Source organism: Corvus cornix, chromosome 1A (genome assembly GCF_000738735.6).
Source record: "Corvus cornix cornix isolate S_Up_H32 chromosome 1A, ASM73873v5, whole genome shotgun sequence".
NCBI lineage: Eukaryota > Metazoa > Chordata > Aves > Passeriformes > Corvidae > Corvus > Corvus cornix.
Window position 1 is genome coordinate 48,387,592 of NC_047057.1, and position 18,756 is coordinate 48,406,347.

General features: G+C 43.8%; 1 protein-coding gene and 1 non-coding gene across 3 annotated transcripts; one reads left to right on the top strand and one right to left on the bottom strand.

Annotated features, from left to right (window-relative positions):
* Nucleotides 1-2,162: 2,162 nt before the first annotated feature.
* LOC120412007 lies at nt 2,163-2,311 on the bottom strand. Its single transcript, XR_005604642.1, has one exon. It is a non-coding gene; the product is annotated as a U12 minor spliceosomal RNA (small nuclear RNA).
* A 290-nt stretch (nt 2,312-2,601) lies between these two features.
* Nucleotides 2,602-18,236, top strand: POLDIP3 (DNA polymerase delta interacting protein 3). Of its 2 annotated transcripts, none has more exons than XM_039570329.1 (9): nt 2,602-2,733; nt 6,026-6,413; nt 8,791-8,868; nt 10,697-10,792; nt 13,259-13,441; nt 14,285-14,362; nt 14,921-15,050; nt 15,914-15,980; nt 16,301-18,236. In XM_039570329.1, the coding sequence occupies exons 1-9, from the start codon at nt 2,675-2,677 to the stop codon at nt 16,473-16,475; spliced, it is 1,254 nt and encodes a 417-aa protein (XP_039426263.1). In that variant the 5' UTR covers nt 2,602-2,674; the 3' UTR covers nt 16,476-18,236. The 2 variants fall into 2 exon arrangements, with proteins under 2 accessions (XP_039426263.1, XP_039426264.1); XM_039570330.1 differs by having other exon boundaries at nt 8,794-8,868.
* Nucleotides 18,237-18,756: the final 520 nt, after the last annotated feature.

Below are 18,756 nucleotides of genomic sequence, written 5' to 3' on the forward strand. Positions count from 1 at the left end.
TGGAGTATTCATCTTTTCCAGGCTGTAGAAGGTAAATGACAGGGAAGTTGTCCAGTACAGGCAAGTAGAAGTTTCAGCATGACCCTGAGCCAAATGCCATGTGATTATACAGGTAAAATACTACACATAAGGCAAGCTGCCATGCTCTATTTCTTACCTGCTTAGAAACATTTTAGCCTAATTTTTTTTTTTTTGTGGCTCCCTGTCTGGTCCTATGCTGTGCATCAGTTTTATCTCTGAAGCTCATCACTTCTGCATCTCCTCATGTGTGTCCTTTCCTTTGATTTTTCTCTCCTTAACATCATTTTTGCTAGGCTAAAATACTCAAGTTGCAAGGCCTTATCTTTCAAAGACTGATTTAAAAGTCTTCAGAAAGCTGAAAGCACTGCTGCAACCATTCTAACACACTCCACATACACTTTCTAGTATCTCCTAACATCAGAAGCAGGCTTTTTGCTCTTCCTGTGTCACTAAAACTGTTGGGAAAAATAAAACTTGCTATCTAGAACACTGTTGTGTATCTTTGTAACTAATACATACATGTCTATTAAAGGAATTCACGAGACTAAGCACTGCTTGTTAAAAGATTTTCCCAATATCTGTACAGCACCCAGCAGAATCCAGCAGACCTGGGCTCTGAGATACTGCTAAAACACCTTCTCCCTATTACGTGCTCAGCTGATCTTGAAGGAGCAACAATTTCCCCCTCCCTGCAAAAAGTGCACCTAGGGTGCAGTACTCTTGACACAGTGAACAAACCGCTAAAATCAGAGGATTTTTAACCTCTCACTACAAACCAGGTACTTCATCCATTAGCAACAAAGATCCACTGATGGCCACTGTGCAAAGTGTCTGTGTGAAATCCCCCTGTTGCCAGACTCTCAAATCTGGTGCAAAGGACAACATCTGGGCCCTGATCCAACACATCCTCTTTTCCCAGTTCTTGGTGTTTGAGGGTGAGACAATATTTTTAATCAGATGCTGTGCCACATACCATCCCAAGGCTAATATGATGTCCTGATGTCCTTTGCATAATTTCCTAATTAATATTTTAACAGAAAATTGGTGCAAGATGGGGAAATGGTCTCCTCTGTTCTGACTTCCATGTTGTGGGGACTCAGCAGATGGAGGAGACACGCTTAAGGAAAGTTTTCCAGCACACTGGGACAAGGAGCCCTTTGTAGGGACCCCTACACTCAGGGAGATATCTTTGCTGCTGCTTACACCTTTCCCCCCCCCTCCCGGCCACAAAGAGGGAAGCAGAGGCCTGGGTCCTTCCGAGAGGAAATATTTGACTTCTCATCCACAGCTCAGAGAAGGAACCATGAAGAAATCAGTGCTGTGGGAGCCTGAGGCTGTGAGCAGCCACCTCAGCTGCACGGGTCTCCTCTGCGTTTGTCCCCAGCCCTCCCTGGCAGCTCCCGCACTGTTGAAGTCCAGGGGCTTTCCCGTGGATCTCACATGGAGTGTGCTTGGGCTGCCAGCTCCACAGCAACGCGATGGGTGCTGCAGCATGCACGGCAGTGCCTCAGGGTTACTGCAGCTCAGGATGCCATGCTTTGGAGACAGCAGGAAGGGAACAGCGAGGGTGCGAAGGGATCGCAAGTGAACCTTGTGACACAGCTGCAGGAGGAAGCAAAACTGTATTTTGGAGAAGCGTTTCCCCATGCTGCAGGGCCCCGAGGGTGTGGTGTGCGGCAAAAGGGCGTTTACAGGGAGGCCCCACAGTCCCAGGGCCCGCGGTGAGACCCAGAGCCACAGTCGTGCAGGTCACAACAGGGCAGGGCCCTGGGAGCTCACCGCCGCCCAAGCTGCACAAGGCACCATTTGCCTTTCACTCTTAGTTTGATTTTCGACAGTGTAATTGCTCCCTCAGGAGCGTAGTAAAGGAATCGCTTCCTGCAGATACATGAAATATTTATTAGGTGGGGTTTGGTGATTTATTTCTAAGCCTCGTGAAGATCCTCAGGGCACCTCAGAGGACATAACAAGAGAGAGAAACACAAGCTGAAATATTGCTGGTCTTTAGAGCGATCGCAGTTCCTGGCTGTGATGCGCCAACGCGGGGCACCGGCACCCTCCCGCCTGTCCACAGCCCCGGAAGCAGCGCCACACACGCCAGGCGCAGCAGTTCTGTCCTTGGGACGCGCGGCACGGAGGGTCGGGCAGATCACAGCACCCGGGCATCCCGCGAAGTAAGCGGGGCACCCGGGGGCGACCTGTACCCGCGCAAAAATTCCTCTCACATTCGGAGTGAGGACCCGGGCGTCACCCCGGGTCGTTATTTTCCTTACTCATAAGTTTAAGGCATAGCGAATCACAGCCCACGCCGCGGGTACACTGCTCCGCAGCAGCTCTTTAGGTTAGGGCGAGCGGTTCGTCACCCCACCTGACGCCGCCTCAAGCCGCTGCCACTGTCCTCACCACTCCGCACGGCCCTTCTCCCCTTCCGCGCCGCGGGACCGCTGCCGCGGGGCGAACAGAACCGCGCCGTGCCGCGCCGTATGCAAATGAGGGGCCCGGGGACCGCGGGGGGTTGTGGGGCGCCCCGTCGCATCAGGGCGGAGCCGGGGCGGGGCCCGCCATACTTCTGGGGGCGGGGCGAAGAGCGGAAGTCCTACGGTGGCACCTCCGGGATTCGCTCGCTGCGTCTCATCGTTGGGGCCGCGACAAGATGGCGGACCTGTCTCTGGACGAGCTCATACGGAAACGCGGTGTGACGGTGAAGGGAAGGTGAGCGACTGGGAGGGCGACGCAGCGCCTCGGGCCCGGCGGCCCCCGGCCGTCCTTCGTGTCTCCCTTCGGGTGGCTCCGCTCCGGGGGCTGGGGGCCGCAGCTACCTCAGCGCGGCCCGGCCCTGCTCCCGCCCTCGCGTTCCCATTGGCTGGGCCGCGGGCCTGCGAAGCCGCGCCGCGATGCGATTGGCGGCGGCGGCCGTCACTCAGGGCCGGGGCGGGGGTCGGCCCCCCATGTCGGCCCTTGTGCCTGGCGCTGCCCCGGTGGGGCAGGAACACGCATCGGCACATCCCGTCTCGTTCTTTTAGGGATTCCTGGCACCGTCCCTTGTCTCGCTGAGTTCTCTGACTTGCGCTGTCCCCGCTGCCTCGTACTTGTCCGCGCCGATTAACCCAGCGCTGCTCCCCATAGCGGGGTCGGCGCCCCTGAGCCCCGCTCGGTATCCGGGCTGCAGGTGTTAATCCGGGCAGTGCCCTGCGGTGCCCGGTACCCCGCGCTCCCCCGAGCGGCTCGGTGCATTGTGGGAGAGCCGGGGGAGGGCTCGTGGTGCTCGGGGAGCCGTAACCGACCGGGGCTGCCGGGCACCCGCGCGGGCGAGGCTGCCGAGCTTCGGCCGCATCGCTGCCCGGCCTCGGAAGCTGTTGTCCCTCTAGCGTAGTTAGTGGTGCTCCGACAGATTGTTTGAAGTGCTTGAGACGACGTGGAGCATGTTGCAGATCAGAGCTACAAGGTCAGGTTATTTCTTTGCATGGCAGATGTCTCCAGTGTAGGCTGGGCTATTTACTGCCACAGTTGGCAGTTCTTACCTGGATGCTGCTTCTGAAGCTTTTCATCTTCCCTTTTGTCATGGTCTCTTAATGCTTCTGAAGACCTTGTCCCCCATCTCTGTTAGCTCAATATGGTCTTGCTTTGTTGGGTTTTTTTTTGGTTGCTGTTTTTTTTTTTTTTTTTTTATTTATTGGTCTTAGTTTTTAACTCTGAATGTATAGACAGTTACATGTCTAGAGTAATATTCTGAAAGTTAACTGCTAACATATACTACCAAAACATTCAAACATATTTAAATCCTAGTCTAGACAAGGCCTTGGCTTTGCGCTTTCATTCATGTTATCCTGCATATTTGGAACAGTCTTAGGCTGCTTACTATGCTCCAAGTACCTCGTTTATCTTTTTTCAAATCCCTCCTTAACTCTCATTTGTTCCAAAAATCTTTCCTGCTTTTTTTTGCTGAACAGTAATCTCTCTGCTGTACTGTAAGAATTGTTGTGCCCCGCACTCCTCTTGTATGTCATGTTCAGCTCACTTTATAAATTTCTGAGGTAGCAAACTTGGCTTTGTGAAGGCTGGATAAACTGAATAAACTTAAATCATTGCATTCATGCTTTTCAGTAGTCTAAATGAAATAAAAGAAAAATATTTGCCTATAAAATGTACTAATCCATAAAATAGTCAAGCCAGAGCTTGGAATCTTGGAAAGTGAATTAGATATTTGAGATCCGCTTTTATTTCAGGTGCTGTGGCACAAACACCTAAGCAGTTAATGCTCTTGTAGGGTAAGCAATTATCTGGGGAAGACAGTTGCTTATTAGGGTAAACACAACTCTTCAGAAATAGTGTAATACTCAGTACAGTTTCTTAACCTATTTCATTGGGTTTTGTCATCAACAGTCTTAACTAATTTGGTTTAAATGTTGATACATACATCTCTTGTTTTACTTTGACCTGTCTCATGAACTACTCATCCAGCAGCACTCTAGCTGAATGCTTTCAACATGGCTAAATAAATACTTTTAAAATTGCAAGGAAAGGCTTGCTCTGTGTCTGTTGCTTTATGGGTACTGTTACTCTTCTGTATTATTCGGGGTATATTTTTGTAGATGGTCTTAATAATGCTCCTCTTTCTTCTAGCTGGTTTGCTTTGGCTGTAAGAGAGCTGTAGGACTCTTAGATAGGTAATAAAATGGGATTCCAGTCCCAGCTTTCCAGACATCTGGACACAAGAATAAAAGAGACAGAAGCAGAGGTTTCATCACTTGTTTAGTTGGTTGGTTGGTTAATTGGGTTTTTTTTTAAAGATTTCTCCACTGAAAATACATGACTGTAAATAATGTGAAGGTTGTGGAGTTAGATCAGGAAATACTGATATAAAGATGTATTAAAAATTGAAATAGCATCATCATTTGATTTTAGGATACTAACCTTTTGAGAATTACAACAAATTCCAGGTATCTACTTTTAGGCTTTATAGTACTGGACAACACATTTCTGAAAGCAGATAAACACTGTAGCCCTCTATTTTAACTTTTAATAAGTCAACAGCAAGAATATTTTTTCAGTACCTTAAAATTTCTCTTACTACTTTGTCTTTTTTTTAAAATACAAAGAAACCCAATAGGAAAAAACTTTAAAAATACTCATCAGAGGAACTCTGTTAAAAAATTAGATAAACTGGTTTTGTTCTTAGGGCAGATTTTGAAAAAAGTGTATCAGACCTGTAATAAGAAGGTAGTTCTAGTTTTCACCCCATATTGAGCTACTTTTAGGAATACTTGTCTACAAGTACAAATGCTGTAGTTCTTGTGGGCTGTTGTCTTTCTATGCTCAGTATTGCAATAATGATGTGCTTAAAAAGTAAAGGTCGCCGAGTGCAGTAGTTCTTTTAGCAGATTAAAGAAGAGGCAGTCATGTTAGAAAGTAATTTGACTTATGACTGTTCTTGCTGGAAGCTAATCAACCTTGAAACTGGTGGCTTTGAACTGAGATTGTTACTGGTGCTTGTACATCCTAAAATTCAAGTTGCTGTGCACCCACAAATCTGAACTTGCTGCCCAGAATTCTTGAAATCGTGTAATTCCATGTTTCCTTTGTATCAGGATGTGTTATTGTATTACAAAAGATGCTTTAGGAGACCTGTTCAGTCCTAAAGCTAGAAGGTCTGTTCCTGTTCCTCTTTGTCTTCACAGGTTTCCCCAAAGAACCCGAGTTGTTGAATTTTGTTTAAATATAGTATGTACTTAGCACAGCTGAAGTCAGACCCTTTACTTTGTAAATGTGGGCTTAAGGATGGATTTTGGAAACCAGTTCCTTAGCTGTTTATGTAGGAACTAAAATCCAGCATAAAACATCTTAGGAGCTCTACTGTTGTATTTAAGACATCCAACCAGAGTTGATTTCTGTGCAGTAATAGTGAACTTTTGTTTGCAGCAACACAAATACTTTTATTGACACTGAATCACATCTTATAATGCCTGAAACCTTTTTCTTTTTCATTTTCTTTGTTTTTCTCCAGAATTAACACAAGGCCAGTGTTTGGGGGTGTAAGATCTCGCATTGGGATCCAGCAAAATCTTCTAAATAGATCATCACCAGCTGTGAGCTTCCAGCGGACATTTGATGCCCGACAGAAGATAGGACTCACTGATGCCCGACTCAAGCTGGGGGTTAAAGATGCCCGTGAAAAACTGGTTCAAAAGGACGCTCGGTTCAAAATCAAAGGGAAGGTGCAGGATGCTCGAGAGATGTTGAATTCCCGTAAGCAGCAAAGTGTTGTTGCTGAAAAGGCGACCAAAGTGGTGGATGCCAGAGAGAAGATCAGCTTAAAAAGGAGCACTCCCGCTGCTATCAGCCCAGCTATGGGGACAGTAAATCCAGCCATGAAAATCACCAAAACTATCCAAGTAGGTGAAGCGAGTCACCTCTGAGCCCCTTTGTTACTCTACAGCAGTTCAGTAGACACGATAATACATGAATATGTTCATATCATTAACAGTAGAAGCGACAATGATACAGTTCTTTCCAGCCTGTGGGGTAGGATTCTGATCCTTTTGTGTGTCCTTGCAGCTGCTTGGGACTTTTTGTAGAATCATACCTTTCATTTAAATTTTCATTTTAATTTTAGGCCCAAAAAGACTAAGGCAGCGTTCCTGTCAGCATTAAAGGAGATGTCTTGAATGGTTAAGTAGTCTCCTTCCTACCTGAATGCAAACAAAATGATGCAGGGTTTTTTGTCATTCTTAATACTGCCCCTGTTTGAAAGTCTGATGCGGTGGATTGTCCTGTATAGGTAACTGGTTTATCCTAGTGGTGGGATAACAGTTTAGAATATGCAGCTGCATTTGTTTTTAAGAAAATTTAAAATTCAATGAACCCTTCTACAATTTTCCCCTTTTATACTTGTCTGGTTTTCAGGAATGCCCTGGTTTCCAGGGAGTTGCCTGATCTCGTGAAGCGTTCCTGCTGAGGCTCAAGATTTATTTCAATTGTATTGTAATCAGTTGATCACCCTGACCTGCTGATTTCCTGGGCCAGTTTTCTGATTTCACTTTGCTATATTCACAGTAACTCGATTCTTAACCAGCTTCTCTGACAAACAACTGCTGTTGAACTGTGTGTCTGTTAGGTACAATGGGTAGAGTCAGAAGAGAAGTTTCCAGATTGTTGGGATTGTTGCTTGAGTGGTTTTGCTCCTTACCTCTACAAGCATGTAACTGAAGTTCCCAGCCTATCTTTTCCATTTTTCTCCTCCCAAAAATCAGTTGTGTGCTTACACATACCCAGAAATCTCTGTCGTCATCAGTTTGAAAGCCTAGATGAGTCTGCTTTCTGTTCAGCTGTGGGTTTTGCTCAAGGACATCAAGCATGTTTCTTCTGCAGATCAGCCTAGGAAGTTTCCCACTACTCTGCAGGTTTACTGCCAGGCTGATGTAAGAAAGAGAAAGGACTCTTGAGGCAGTAAGAAGGGCTAATCACAGAGCAGTCGAGCAGTCTGTTTAGCAGTCATTAATTAGGAGGGTGATTAGTACTCTTGCTGTCCTTCTAAGCCAAATCACCAGCATCAGCTGTGAGGAATTGAACATTTTCTACAAAGTTTCTAGGCATTAAAGTAGTTTCCAGAGACTTGGTGCAGTAGCTGTTTGTTCTGACCTGATGTTTTGGAGTTTTTTTGTGACTTGGTTTTACCAATAGTATTTTCAGTTTATTAGACAACATAGTGCAAGGAAACATACCTATTTATATATAGGGTATAGTGGTGATTCAGACTGTAGACAGAACCTTGCACATGAGCAATTATCTAAACATTTTTCAAAATGTTTGTACTGAAATTCCAAATTGCCCATGACCTTCCTATCTTCCCAAATGCAGAAGTGGAGTCAGACTAGTGTGTCGTGATCCAAGGTACAGCACACAGCTCTGAATGTGCTGTCCTGAGGTCTTGTTTCTCATAAAGCAAGGAAAAATCTTTGAAACCAAAAAATTACCGTAGGTCTGCTGCTTTTCTGTAGGATGGGTATCCTTGTTTCTGAATTGATTAGCAAATTGAAACATGAGGTGCTATGGTGTAAGTTGCAGTCTAGAGAAAATGCAAAGGTGAAGATTTTACTGCCTGTGTTTTTTTGTAAGAAGAGATCCATTCTTTAATGAACAGCTCTAGCTTTTTCAAAAAACAAAAGGGCATTTTTAAGGGTGGTGTTGCATGATTTCAGTTATTGATTAGTACAGCTACATTCGCTACCTCCTTCTGTTGTGGTTTCCCTGTTTCATGATATAATGGGCTGCAGAAGGGGCAGCTCCACTACCCTGTGCATCATTTTATTCCACTACAGCTTATTCCAGCTCTAGTGCTAAGGGTTAGTATATACTACTTCTGTTTGATGGAGATGTTTAGTTTAGTTATGTTTAGTTACCTGTAGCATGAAAGAAGAGACACTTTCTGACTTAACCCCATTTTGCATTGGCAGAAGTGTAGATCTAGTCAGTCCTGACAGGACTGAAGTTAACATCCCTTCCCAATAATCCTAGACTAAACCCTAAGAATTTTGAATCCATTTCTTCGTGTGGTCTTAGATTTTAATTTAAGTGACGCTATCTCATATTGAACATATCACAGAAAATACAGGTGTTACCTAAGAGCATATTGTGGTAATATATTTCAAAGCAGGAAGGTGAGTTTCATTTAAGTGATCTCAGGGTATTCAACTAAAGCTTTGATCTTCTGAAAAGAGGACCTGATGGACTGTAGTGCATAATGCTTTGGTTCTTTATCTCTAACTGTAGCAGAAAGCTCCAGTTCCTGGACACTCTCATCCAGCAGGAATGAGGATCAATGTGGTGAACAACCATACACATAAACAGGTGTGTACCTGCTCTGTACTCTTTTACTTTTGGCAGGGAAGATGTGTCCATAAATGTTGGCAGGTGCAAAGAAAACTCTTAAGTAGGAAAGAAAAGTATCTGAAAGTTCTCCATCAGCTTAGCTTTCATGTCTTGCATGGTTAAGATAGTTTCGTGGTAGCTGAGGTTTTCATTTAGTATACTTTATCTTGATTCCTTATGCATTATCTGAATGAGAAGTAGATATTCCCAGTTTTATCTGTGTGTGCTAATGGTATTTTTTTCCCTAGAGGCTGACCTCTAGCTCTGATGTTTTTCTATAAATTTCTTAGTGACACCACATCAGATCAAGTTGTTGGTTGTTTTGATTCACCATGCTGCCAGCCTCTTCAGAGAGTGGATGTGATTGTACATGGTCAAATGTGCTACAGTGAGGTGGGAGAGGGTATAACCTTCCTGTGAAATCCCAGCTGTGGGCCACTGCTGGAAACCTGATAGTGAATGATGTTAACTAGTATTCAGATGTACTTACAAAGTTCCCATAGCCCTTACCAAGCAGATTTTGAGAAAGACCCTAGAGTATCGTCTTTATGGGATCAGTTTTAAAGGCCTTTGTCACAGCCCCCAGCCATTCAGCCACCTTACTACCTTGGGTGCTTTCAGAGAGGAATTGCATGGTTTTATTACTTACGTTATTTTGTGTGTGTACACATAAAGTATTGCATGAAATACTGGAAAACTGACATTCACGATACCATGTCAGCGGACTGTGATTATAGTAACTTCAGCTGCTTGTGTATGTTACTGTTATGCTGGCCTGCTACCCTCACCTATCCCAGATGCTGTTGTTTAAGGAAGTGTCTTCATTATTCTGACATCATCCCTGTAAACGTGGAATCCATTCATTTTGTGTCAAACTCAAGTCCGCTGTCCTGATGCCTAGTGTTTTTCCCAGCTCTTTTATTTTCTGCACAATTCTCCTCTGTTCTCTATCCATTTTGGTGGGTTTTTTTTCCTTCATAGCATTTCTGTGACTGGAACAACTTCCCTGTTTGTAAACCAGAATCTTGCTGACTATGACAACCCACTGATTTTGCAAGCTCTCATTGCTAATCCCTCCATTTTTCTTTACCTTTTTACTGAATTAATGGGAAGCTGTTTGCAGTTGTGATTTCTTATGTTCTGGGCACTGCCATATGTGTCTAGACTTTTCCTTAACATTATTTAGAGTCAATGAAAAAAATACTTGTGTGGGAGTTCACCTCAGTATTCTAAGGCAGGGATATGAGTGTTAAGTTGAACTGGAAAATTAATTATTCGTTCAGTAAAGCTCTTAGTGCAGTCTTTTCTAGAGCCAGATGGATATGTTCTATGCTAAGAGAAGCAGGCTATTCAAAAGGAATGTTCACTTTAGGTGTAGTCAACAGGGATTTGTTTAATTAAAACAACAACCAAAAAACAACAACAACAAAAACCCACCACACACCCCCAATCTAATTTCAAAATTACATGCACGGGCTTCAACTGTAAAGGTAGGAGGGTGCTAAAATGTAAGACACTGAGGCTTTATTCTGTTAATGTAGCTTCAGCAGTCCTAGCGAGGTCTAGGAGTAGAGGAATCTGTATGTGATTTCAGTATATCTAGGGAAACAGTTTTACTGTGGTGTTTTTGGAAGGGAAGTCTGATAGTTTTTATACTGTGTTTTGACATGGACTTGTATACCTGAAGCTAAAATCCAGTGTAATTGTGTTCATTAGCTGAAGATGGTGAAGGCAGGAGAAAACTACCTATTTTTGAAATGTCTTAATGAAATCTATGTGTGTGTAAGCTATTACCTCTTCACTTCAGGGTCTGTATGACACAGAAGATGATGATGAAAGCGTCTCTCCCCTTCCTAGCAAACAGATGAAAATCACCACCACAAACAGTTTCCTGCACAACTCGGTAAGAGATTATTTCAACAGTCCCCACCATGCCGTGCTCACATTGCATGAACACACAGGCTGTGTCTTTACAGGGCTTATGTTCTTTCAAAGTCTGTAAGTTATGTTTTCTCCTCAAATATTTGCTCTTCACCCCACCCTTCCTTTTTGCCAATGCTTCTACTGTTATTTTTGGAACAGAGTTCTTTTAGGGTAACTGGTTTTATGGGCCCTTAGCAGCCAGAATGTGTGCTTTCTGCCCTGCTGGCAGGTTGTTGCATCTGGCTCTTGACTCTTCTTGTTGAGGAAGTGCACTTAACCTGTCTTGTTACTGTTTTAGTAAACCAGCAAGGGAAGCTTTCTGCTGCTTCTGGAGACTGGGCATCAAAGCAGGAAATCTCTTGCTGTGCAAAAATCTTAGTAGGCATCTTGCTGGGCAGGACTGTTGCTCTGGAGAAGATGGAATTTCAGTACAGACAAATGTAAGGTCCTGCTTTTGGCGTGGGGTGATGCTCTGCAGCTTAAACTGAGAACTGACTGGCTAGAAAGCAGCTTTGTAGGAAAGAGCCTGGGGGTCCTGCTGTGTGATCTGCTAAGAATGAGTGAGTAGTGCATCCTTCCAGCAACAAAGGCCAACTGTAGATGTAGTGAAATCATAGCCGGGAAATCAAGGAAGATAATTATTCCTGTTGGATATTTTGAGAATGCATCTGGAATTCTGTGCCTGTCTTGGGGCTCTGTGGCACAAGAAAGACGTGACTGGAACCGGTACCACAAAGTGGTCAGAGGGTTGCAGCGTATTATGTGTGAGGAGAGGGTGAGAGAGCAGTGTCTCAAGGCTGAGAAGGCTGTAGTGAGATCTGTCCACTCTCACTGCCTGGTCATGGAAAAGGTAAAACCCAGGTCCTTCTCAGGAGGGACCATGGAGAAGACAAATCAATAAATTTACTGCAGCAAAAGAAATTCTAGCTGGTGAAATTCTCATGGTATTGATCAGCATCTGGCACAGGCACCCAAGGGGGGTTGTGCAGTCATCATTCTTGAATATTCAGTGCTTAGCTGGATAAGGCCTTTAGCCAAACTAATGTGTCTTTGAAGTTAGCCCTGTTTCAGACGTGGGAGTTGGCCATAGGTTTGTACTAAGTTATTCTCTGGTTTTGGAAAAGCAGATTCATGTGGTTTTACTGTCACACAGGCACTGTAGTACAGTGATTACTCCAGGAATTTATTTCCTCATGTGGGTATTCAGAATAGAGCTTCTGGCTATTTGTGATTCTCAAATGATCTTATGAGGGTTTTTTGAGGGTTTTTTCAGGAGTAAATTTGTTCTTTCCAGTGTTCACAGCAGCTTCCAAGCACAAGTTTTAGTCTGGCTTTAAACTCAGGTATTTCCAACTACAAAGGTTAGGTTCTGTGTCTTTGCCCTAGCTTGGTGATTCTGAGGAATTACTGCTCTTTGTACTGGAGCTTCTCAGTCTTACTGTTAATGAACAATCTTTGTGAGCACTTTGTAAAGTACTTGAAAATCTTCGGATGAAAGGAGCTTTTCAAATTCAGATCACATTGTTAAAGTTCATTTAAGAAAAGTATGAAACCAAAAAGTGCTTATGGGGTGTGCCAGTTTGGACAAATTTGGAGGAAAATATCCTCTGATAGAAGGCAGGTTACAACCAGCCCTCCCCCACCAGGTTCGGGAAAAAATAAATTTTCCTCAAAGGAAAGTGAAAGAGATAAAAACTATTTATTTAACAAACACACAGGAAAAGGATAATAATGCTAATTAATAAAACCTCTCGCTGTGGAGAGAAACCTGGGAAAATTTCAGAGTCCTTTTGTAGATGGTCTCTCTTCTCCTCCTCCTCAGAGCTGGGTCCTGGGCCCACCTCCAGGGCCTCGGTGGAGAACTCTCCCGAGGTGTTCTGATGTTGAAACAGTCCAGAAAAAGAAGAAGGGAAAAAAACCAAAGTCCCAGGAAAACAAAGTTCAACTCTCTGTCTCTCTCTGGAGAAAAAGAAGCCAAAAACCTGGCTGGAAAGGAAGCAGGATTCTTCCTCCCCCCCTTGCTGCTGCTGTTAGAAGCAGAGGCGGTGTATCTCTGTGTCCTTGAACAAACTGCTTTGAAGAGTTTGCTCAGGTTTTTTTCCTCTCCCCCCTCTCGGGCTCAGTTTAAAGGCACAGAAAGGCACAAAATTAATTTCTGAGCATGGAGCGGCAATAGGGGATACACATCATAAAGTCACCCCAAGACATGGGGGAAGTGCTGTTTCTGGATAAACATACCTTCTTATATTTATGCCCAGAAGCTTTTGCTGATTTTTTTTTTTTTCAGAGCCTTTTGAAAGTCTCCAGCACTGTAGTGGTTTTTGGCAGTGGGATGGACATGCAGTTCTTAGTGCATACTAGTAATACTCTGGTGGTGATGCTTGAAGAAGAGTGACAGCTTTTTGTAGGCTGCAGCTCTGAGATACTTTCTTTTTTCTTCCTGTAGACTGGTCTGAGCAGCAATAAATTCTCTTTGTCCAAGACTGTTCCCCTGACTAAAGTGGTCCAGAACGATACGTACACAGCTCCACCTGCACCTCCCACTGCTATGCGGACAAAGGCCTTGACAAACATGTCCCGGACCTTAGTGACAAAGGAAGAGCCTCCAAAAGAGCCAGCACCTGTTGAGGTGAGCTCAGGGAAGGGGAAAATGCTCTTTATAGAAGTCTCTGAAACATCTGAAGCTTGCTGTTCATCAGACATGTAAGCAGCTCATTTCTGCCTGCCTTTCACCATTACTTCTGGGACATCATGAAGGTTATTCTGGTAACTGCAGTCCATGTCCCAAGAATTTGAAACCTGTCTAAACATCCTTTCTAAACATGGTCCTGGAGGAATCCATATTACAGGGAGGTGGCAGTTTTTGTTTGGACACTCCTTGGTAGCTTTCATGTCCCTAGGAGTAGTGTTTTAACACTATTTGATATGTTGTATGTCCACTCCAGCTAGCAAGGAGAAAAAAGAGTTCTTCCAAATACAACTTCTTGGCTGTACACATGAGACCTCCAGACAATTTGTAGACAGCCTGCCTGGAATTGCTTTGCCAAACTGCCTGATGGTGGGTGCAAGTAACCCAGCAGGTGTTCCTAGGTGTGTTGAGTTCAGCATGCTCTTGAGAGGCTGGAGCTGTATTTTGGGGTTTGCTGGCTGGTGTAGAGTACAGCAGAGACAGACTATTAAAACTGTGGGCATGACCAGAGTACTGTGTATGCAGATTAAGTTAGTGTTATTCTTGGGATAAGAGTGAAAAGTTACTTCAGAGAGAAACTAGCATGGAAAAGGAGCTTCTTTTTGCCATCAGATGAGCTGGGCTTTAGTAAACATTGATACTTCTCATTACTAGCTGTAGCTCTCTCCTTTGTGTGTGTGTACAAACATACCCTTAGTGACTTTTTATTACTTTCTCTGCTGTGCTGTATTGTGGGCTGTATTTCTGACCTTTTTCATGTGATGCATTTGTTTGTGTTGGCAGCTGGCGTTCAGTCCTTTGGAAGGCACAAAGATGACCGTAAATAATCTGCATCCTCGAGTCACAGAGGAAGATATTGTTGTGAGTGTTGCTTACTGCCAAACTGTGCATGTATGACACTTCCTTTCCTTATCCTACCTCTTTTGATAAATCACTTGATCTATGGAGAATGCAGCAAGAAGGGTGTGATGTGGGTTTACTGTCCTTGCAAAACCTTTGAGGGTTCTTGATTGTTCGGGGTTTGTTTAGATTTTTTTTTAAGTTCTTAAGAAAATGGGACAAAATCTCAGAGAGTATTTTGAGATACCTGATATCACAGAAGAATAGTTCATGCCAAATGATGCTTCTGCCCAAACTTACGCCCCCATCCAAATTATCTAGGGGCTTCCATTCTCGCTGGGCTGAGAAATAATCTGGTCTTCCTGTGTGAAAAACACTACTGGGTACTGGCCCTGAACTTCTGTGCTTGTGTAGTCTCTATTACTAGTGCCAGGAACTTAATAGCAAACACAGTAAGACAAGTGTCCAGATCCTGTCAGGTATTTAATAAGCAGGATGGGTGGTGTGGTGAAGCAAGTAAAGCCTTCTCATGCAGAGCCTTTGATGTGACCATGGTCATGACTGACTCTCTGCCCTCAGGAGTTATTCTGTGTGTGTGGAGCTCTGAAGCGAGCCCGGCTGGTGCACCCTGGAGTGGCTGAGGTAGTATTTGTGAAGAAAGAAGATGCTATCACAGCATATAAGAAATACAACAACAGATGCTTAGATGGTAAGTTTGATGCCAGAGTAGCGTTTACGATAAATAAATCAACAATGACTTTTCCACCTGAGTGGAAGGTTTAAAAGCATCTTAGGTGTTAATATGCTAGCAAGAGAGAAATACCAGAAAGTCAGTTCAAGAGCTAAGTAAGGTAGTAACTGCTGTGTAACTAGCTGAATATATGCACAGTTCATTTAAATGCAATAAAAAACCCCACCCACGTTTTCCTAGAAAAAGAAGGTTCAGAGCTGGAGGCAGGGTCCTGATGAGTCTCCTGGTCTAACTTCCAAATGAAATTTCTTTTGTTTCTAGTATGGCACCAAGAGCTGGATAGTCCTTAGGAAGGCTTTACCTGCTTACAGGGCTGCTTGCAAAGTACAAGTAAAACTAGCATTTGCAATAGTTTAAGGGTGTACTCAGAGACATTTTGAATTGGACTTGTAAAAGAGTATCAGATTCTCCATAAACTTTGAATAATGCAATTTTATTTTTTAACCATGTTAAACTGAAATTAATGTTGAACTGTTAATTTTTAGCTGGAAGTAGGTGCTTTTTCTTTCTGTAGATTGAGGGATGCTTTATGGATGTTAGATGAGGAGCAGACAGCTAAGAATGGGAGATCCTCTTGTGTCCCTGCTAAGGGCTTCATACTTCTGTGTAACTTATTAATTAGTGTGATCCTTTATACTGTACTGAATGTTTCAGTGGCTCTTCTGTTGCTCTGATTTTGCAACAGAAGATTTATCAGCTGTTCTTCCTCATGTTTCCCCAGCATGTTGAACTCTTATTGCTTGCACTGTTGTGTGATGTTTCAAGGATCTCTCCTTACCCCAATTCTGATAGAATGAATTTTGTATTTTGTTTTTATTTAGGTCAACCAATGAAATGCAATCTTCATATGAATGGGAATGTCATCACCTCAGACCAGCCTATATTGCTGTAAGTGTCCTTCAGTGGGGAAGGTTCTATTTTGAGAATTGTTGTCCCATGAATTTTCTTTCTCTCCCCTTCTGTGGCACAGTATGTTGAGTGGAGTGCAATGTAGCTTGACTACATAGTGTTCTCAGCCCTGAGGCTCAAAAATAATCTGAGATGAGGATGTTTTCTTGTGAGAAAAGCATATTTAAAACCTTTATCTCTAATACTGGTGAGGGGGAAACACTCATAACAGTAAATGCAGACAGTGTTAGAATTTATTTATCATGAAGAGAGTAAAGAGAGGTTAAATGCTGCCTTTTTTTTTTTTTTTAATCCTCCAGCCGATTGAGTGATACCCCTTCAGTGAAGAAGGAAGGGGAACCACGCCGGCCAAGCGCAAGCGCCTCCTCAAATCCCCCAGCTGAAGTGGACCCTGAAACTATCTTGAAGGCACTCTTCAAATCCTCAGGGGTCTCTGCCTCTGTGCAGCCCACAGAATTCAAAATTAAACTCTGAGAGGGGAGAGCAAGCAGTGGACTGGAAAACTCATATAAGTTGGGGGATGAGGAAAGTGCAGGAGCGCAGATGTTATTTGCATTTGCCTATCCTGAAATTTTTTGTTTTCTATGATCGCTACCTTACTGTACAATAGTGTTTCCTCTTGTGTGTGTACTTTCTGTTTTCATAGTTGGAGTTTCCTTCCATGATTTTTTTTTCCCAAGAGAATAACCTCCCCCTTCTGCCAGTAATGTATTACCGAGCATATACCATGTAACTCCATCCTTTACTCCAAAGCCCCCAGTGGCCATTAAAAGTGCACATAGACTCTGAGGGAAGGAGTGGTGATCTCCTTCTCTTTTCTTCTGACTGACCTTTAAGTAAAAGGTGCATCCCCTTGATTGTCCGCAGGCAAGACCACTACATTGTTTCTGGTTGCTGCGCTGGGTACAAAGTCAGGTTGGGGTCTGTACAGAAAGGACTTGTCTGCCATTTGTTGGCATACCTCTTCCTTCTGGCTGTTGGACACTTTCCTGCTCAGCAGCTGTGACATTGAGAAGAAGCAGGAAAAGCCGAGCTGTCTGCTGTGCGTGCCAACGGCGACATCAGGCAGAAAGGCCGTACACACAAGTGCACCAGCCACTGTGCTATGGGCAGGGGTGTTTCAACTCTGGTAGTGCTGGAGGGTTGTTCTGGCATTTGTACAATGAATATATTTGCTCGGGAGGGTCAGGCTCAGTTGCTCTCCTCTTTCTGGACAGAAAAATTAAGAACCAGTCACGTTCAGAGCTAGACGAAGCCCAGCTGTTGGACTTCCAGTAGACTATATTGCCTCCTCCTGCTGATGCACAGACATTAATTTCTTACCTTCTAACTCACCCAGTCTCCTATAAAAAGGAAGGACCTGGGACCCTTTTCAGATCCTAATACACACAAAGTCTTGTGTCTCATTTCTTTGAGAGATGCTTTTTTGGGCTACTGTGTTGGTATGCTGCTGGCATGCATGGATTTGGAGGATGATTGCTGTAGTGTATGGCTTCAGGGAGAGGTTTGGGAGCAGAGGGCAGTTAGCACTGTGTAAGGAGCAGGGGAGAGGAGTGTCAAGTCCCGTGCAGGGCAGCGAGGGTGGTGTGGGCCAGCGAGTGTGTGTGACAGGCCACTAGGTGGCACTTCCAGTACTTCCCATTGTTTGTACGGCATTGGCACCTTGGATGTTCAAAGTCCTAGTAGCTCCACTCATTTGTATTTGTTCAAATTGTATTCTGAGAGGAAAGCTAAGAGCAATTTCCAAAATCTGGTTGGGGTTTGAACTTGATCCTACTAGCTGGGAGACTAACCTAATCCGTTCTGTTCAGCTCTGCTGAGTAGCTCCTGGAAGTCCAGATTCCGTTTCTTGGACAACCCTACGTTTCTTTTGCTTTCTTGTTCTGTATGACTTCTTTCCTCTATCTAGCTCGTGCAGACCATTCCTCTATTTCACTGTATCCCTTTTAGCCATAGAAATAATAAGGACTTGGCAGGACTGGTTTTTCTGGAGTACTCTCTTTGGTTTGAAGGCCGGTGACACCATGATTTGGTAGGGTGCTTCAAGTGAACAGCAGATGTTGGTAGGGGAGGGGACCTAAGACAGCTATTGTTCTCCTTTTTTCAGAATGCCCACCAAATACCTGTGTTTTAATAAAAAAAAAAAAGAAAAGGGGGGGGTAGGGGGAGGAAACATTAGGGATTGGAGAAGATAATGTATTACCTGTTTCTGAATAAACATTTGTTATACAGAGAGTGGATTCTAAGCCTTTTTAGATGCTGTGAAGCAACTAGAGATAAGTGGTGGTGTTCCAACATGGAGTCAATTGTGCTTTCTAGGTGAGCATAGAAATTTCAAAACTGGTAACGTGATGAAGAGCAAGAGGAGCATATGGGTGAGAGAACTGTTATTCGTTCACCTTTTAATCTGGATCACAGACATTAGCAGCTGACTCTTGCTAAATTGGAGCCATTTGTGTCCATCTAATTCCAATTCTCTTTTCACAGAAAAAAGAAAGCAGCCTTTGTTACTGACAGGCTAGTCGTTTAAAAAGTAATTTTATAACAAAAACAGCTTTGAAATCAGGGTACCTGTTCTAGATGAAAAGGGATACTTTCATTATCAGCTAGACAGAAGGCCGTTTAAACGTGAAGCCGTATTGTGAGTGCACCTCTTGCCTCTTCTGAAAGAAAGGGGAGCCTCAAGGATTTTTTTAAATTAATAGATTCATGTCAATTGAAAAGCCAAATTTTAACTTACTGTTAAACTGTGCAT

Bases quoted from the DNA above. Each gene is read 5' to 3' on its own strand.
- POLDIP3 (XM_039570329.1), top strand. From the start codon at position 2,675: ATGGCGGACCTGTCTCTGGACGAGCTCATACGGAAACGCGGTGTGACG. The intron at 10,793-13,258 runs GTAAGAGATTAT...TTCTTCCTGTAG, and splicing joins ACAGTTTCCTGCACAACTCG to ACTGGTCTGAGCAGCAATAA. The intron at 15,981-16,300 runs GTAAGTGTCCTT...TTAATCCTCCAG, and splicing joins TCAGACCAGCCTATATTGCT to CCGATTGAGTGATACCCCTT.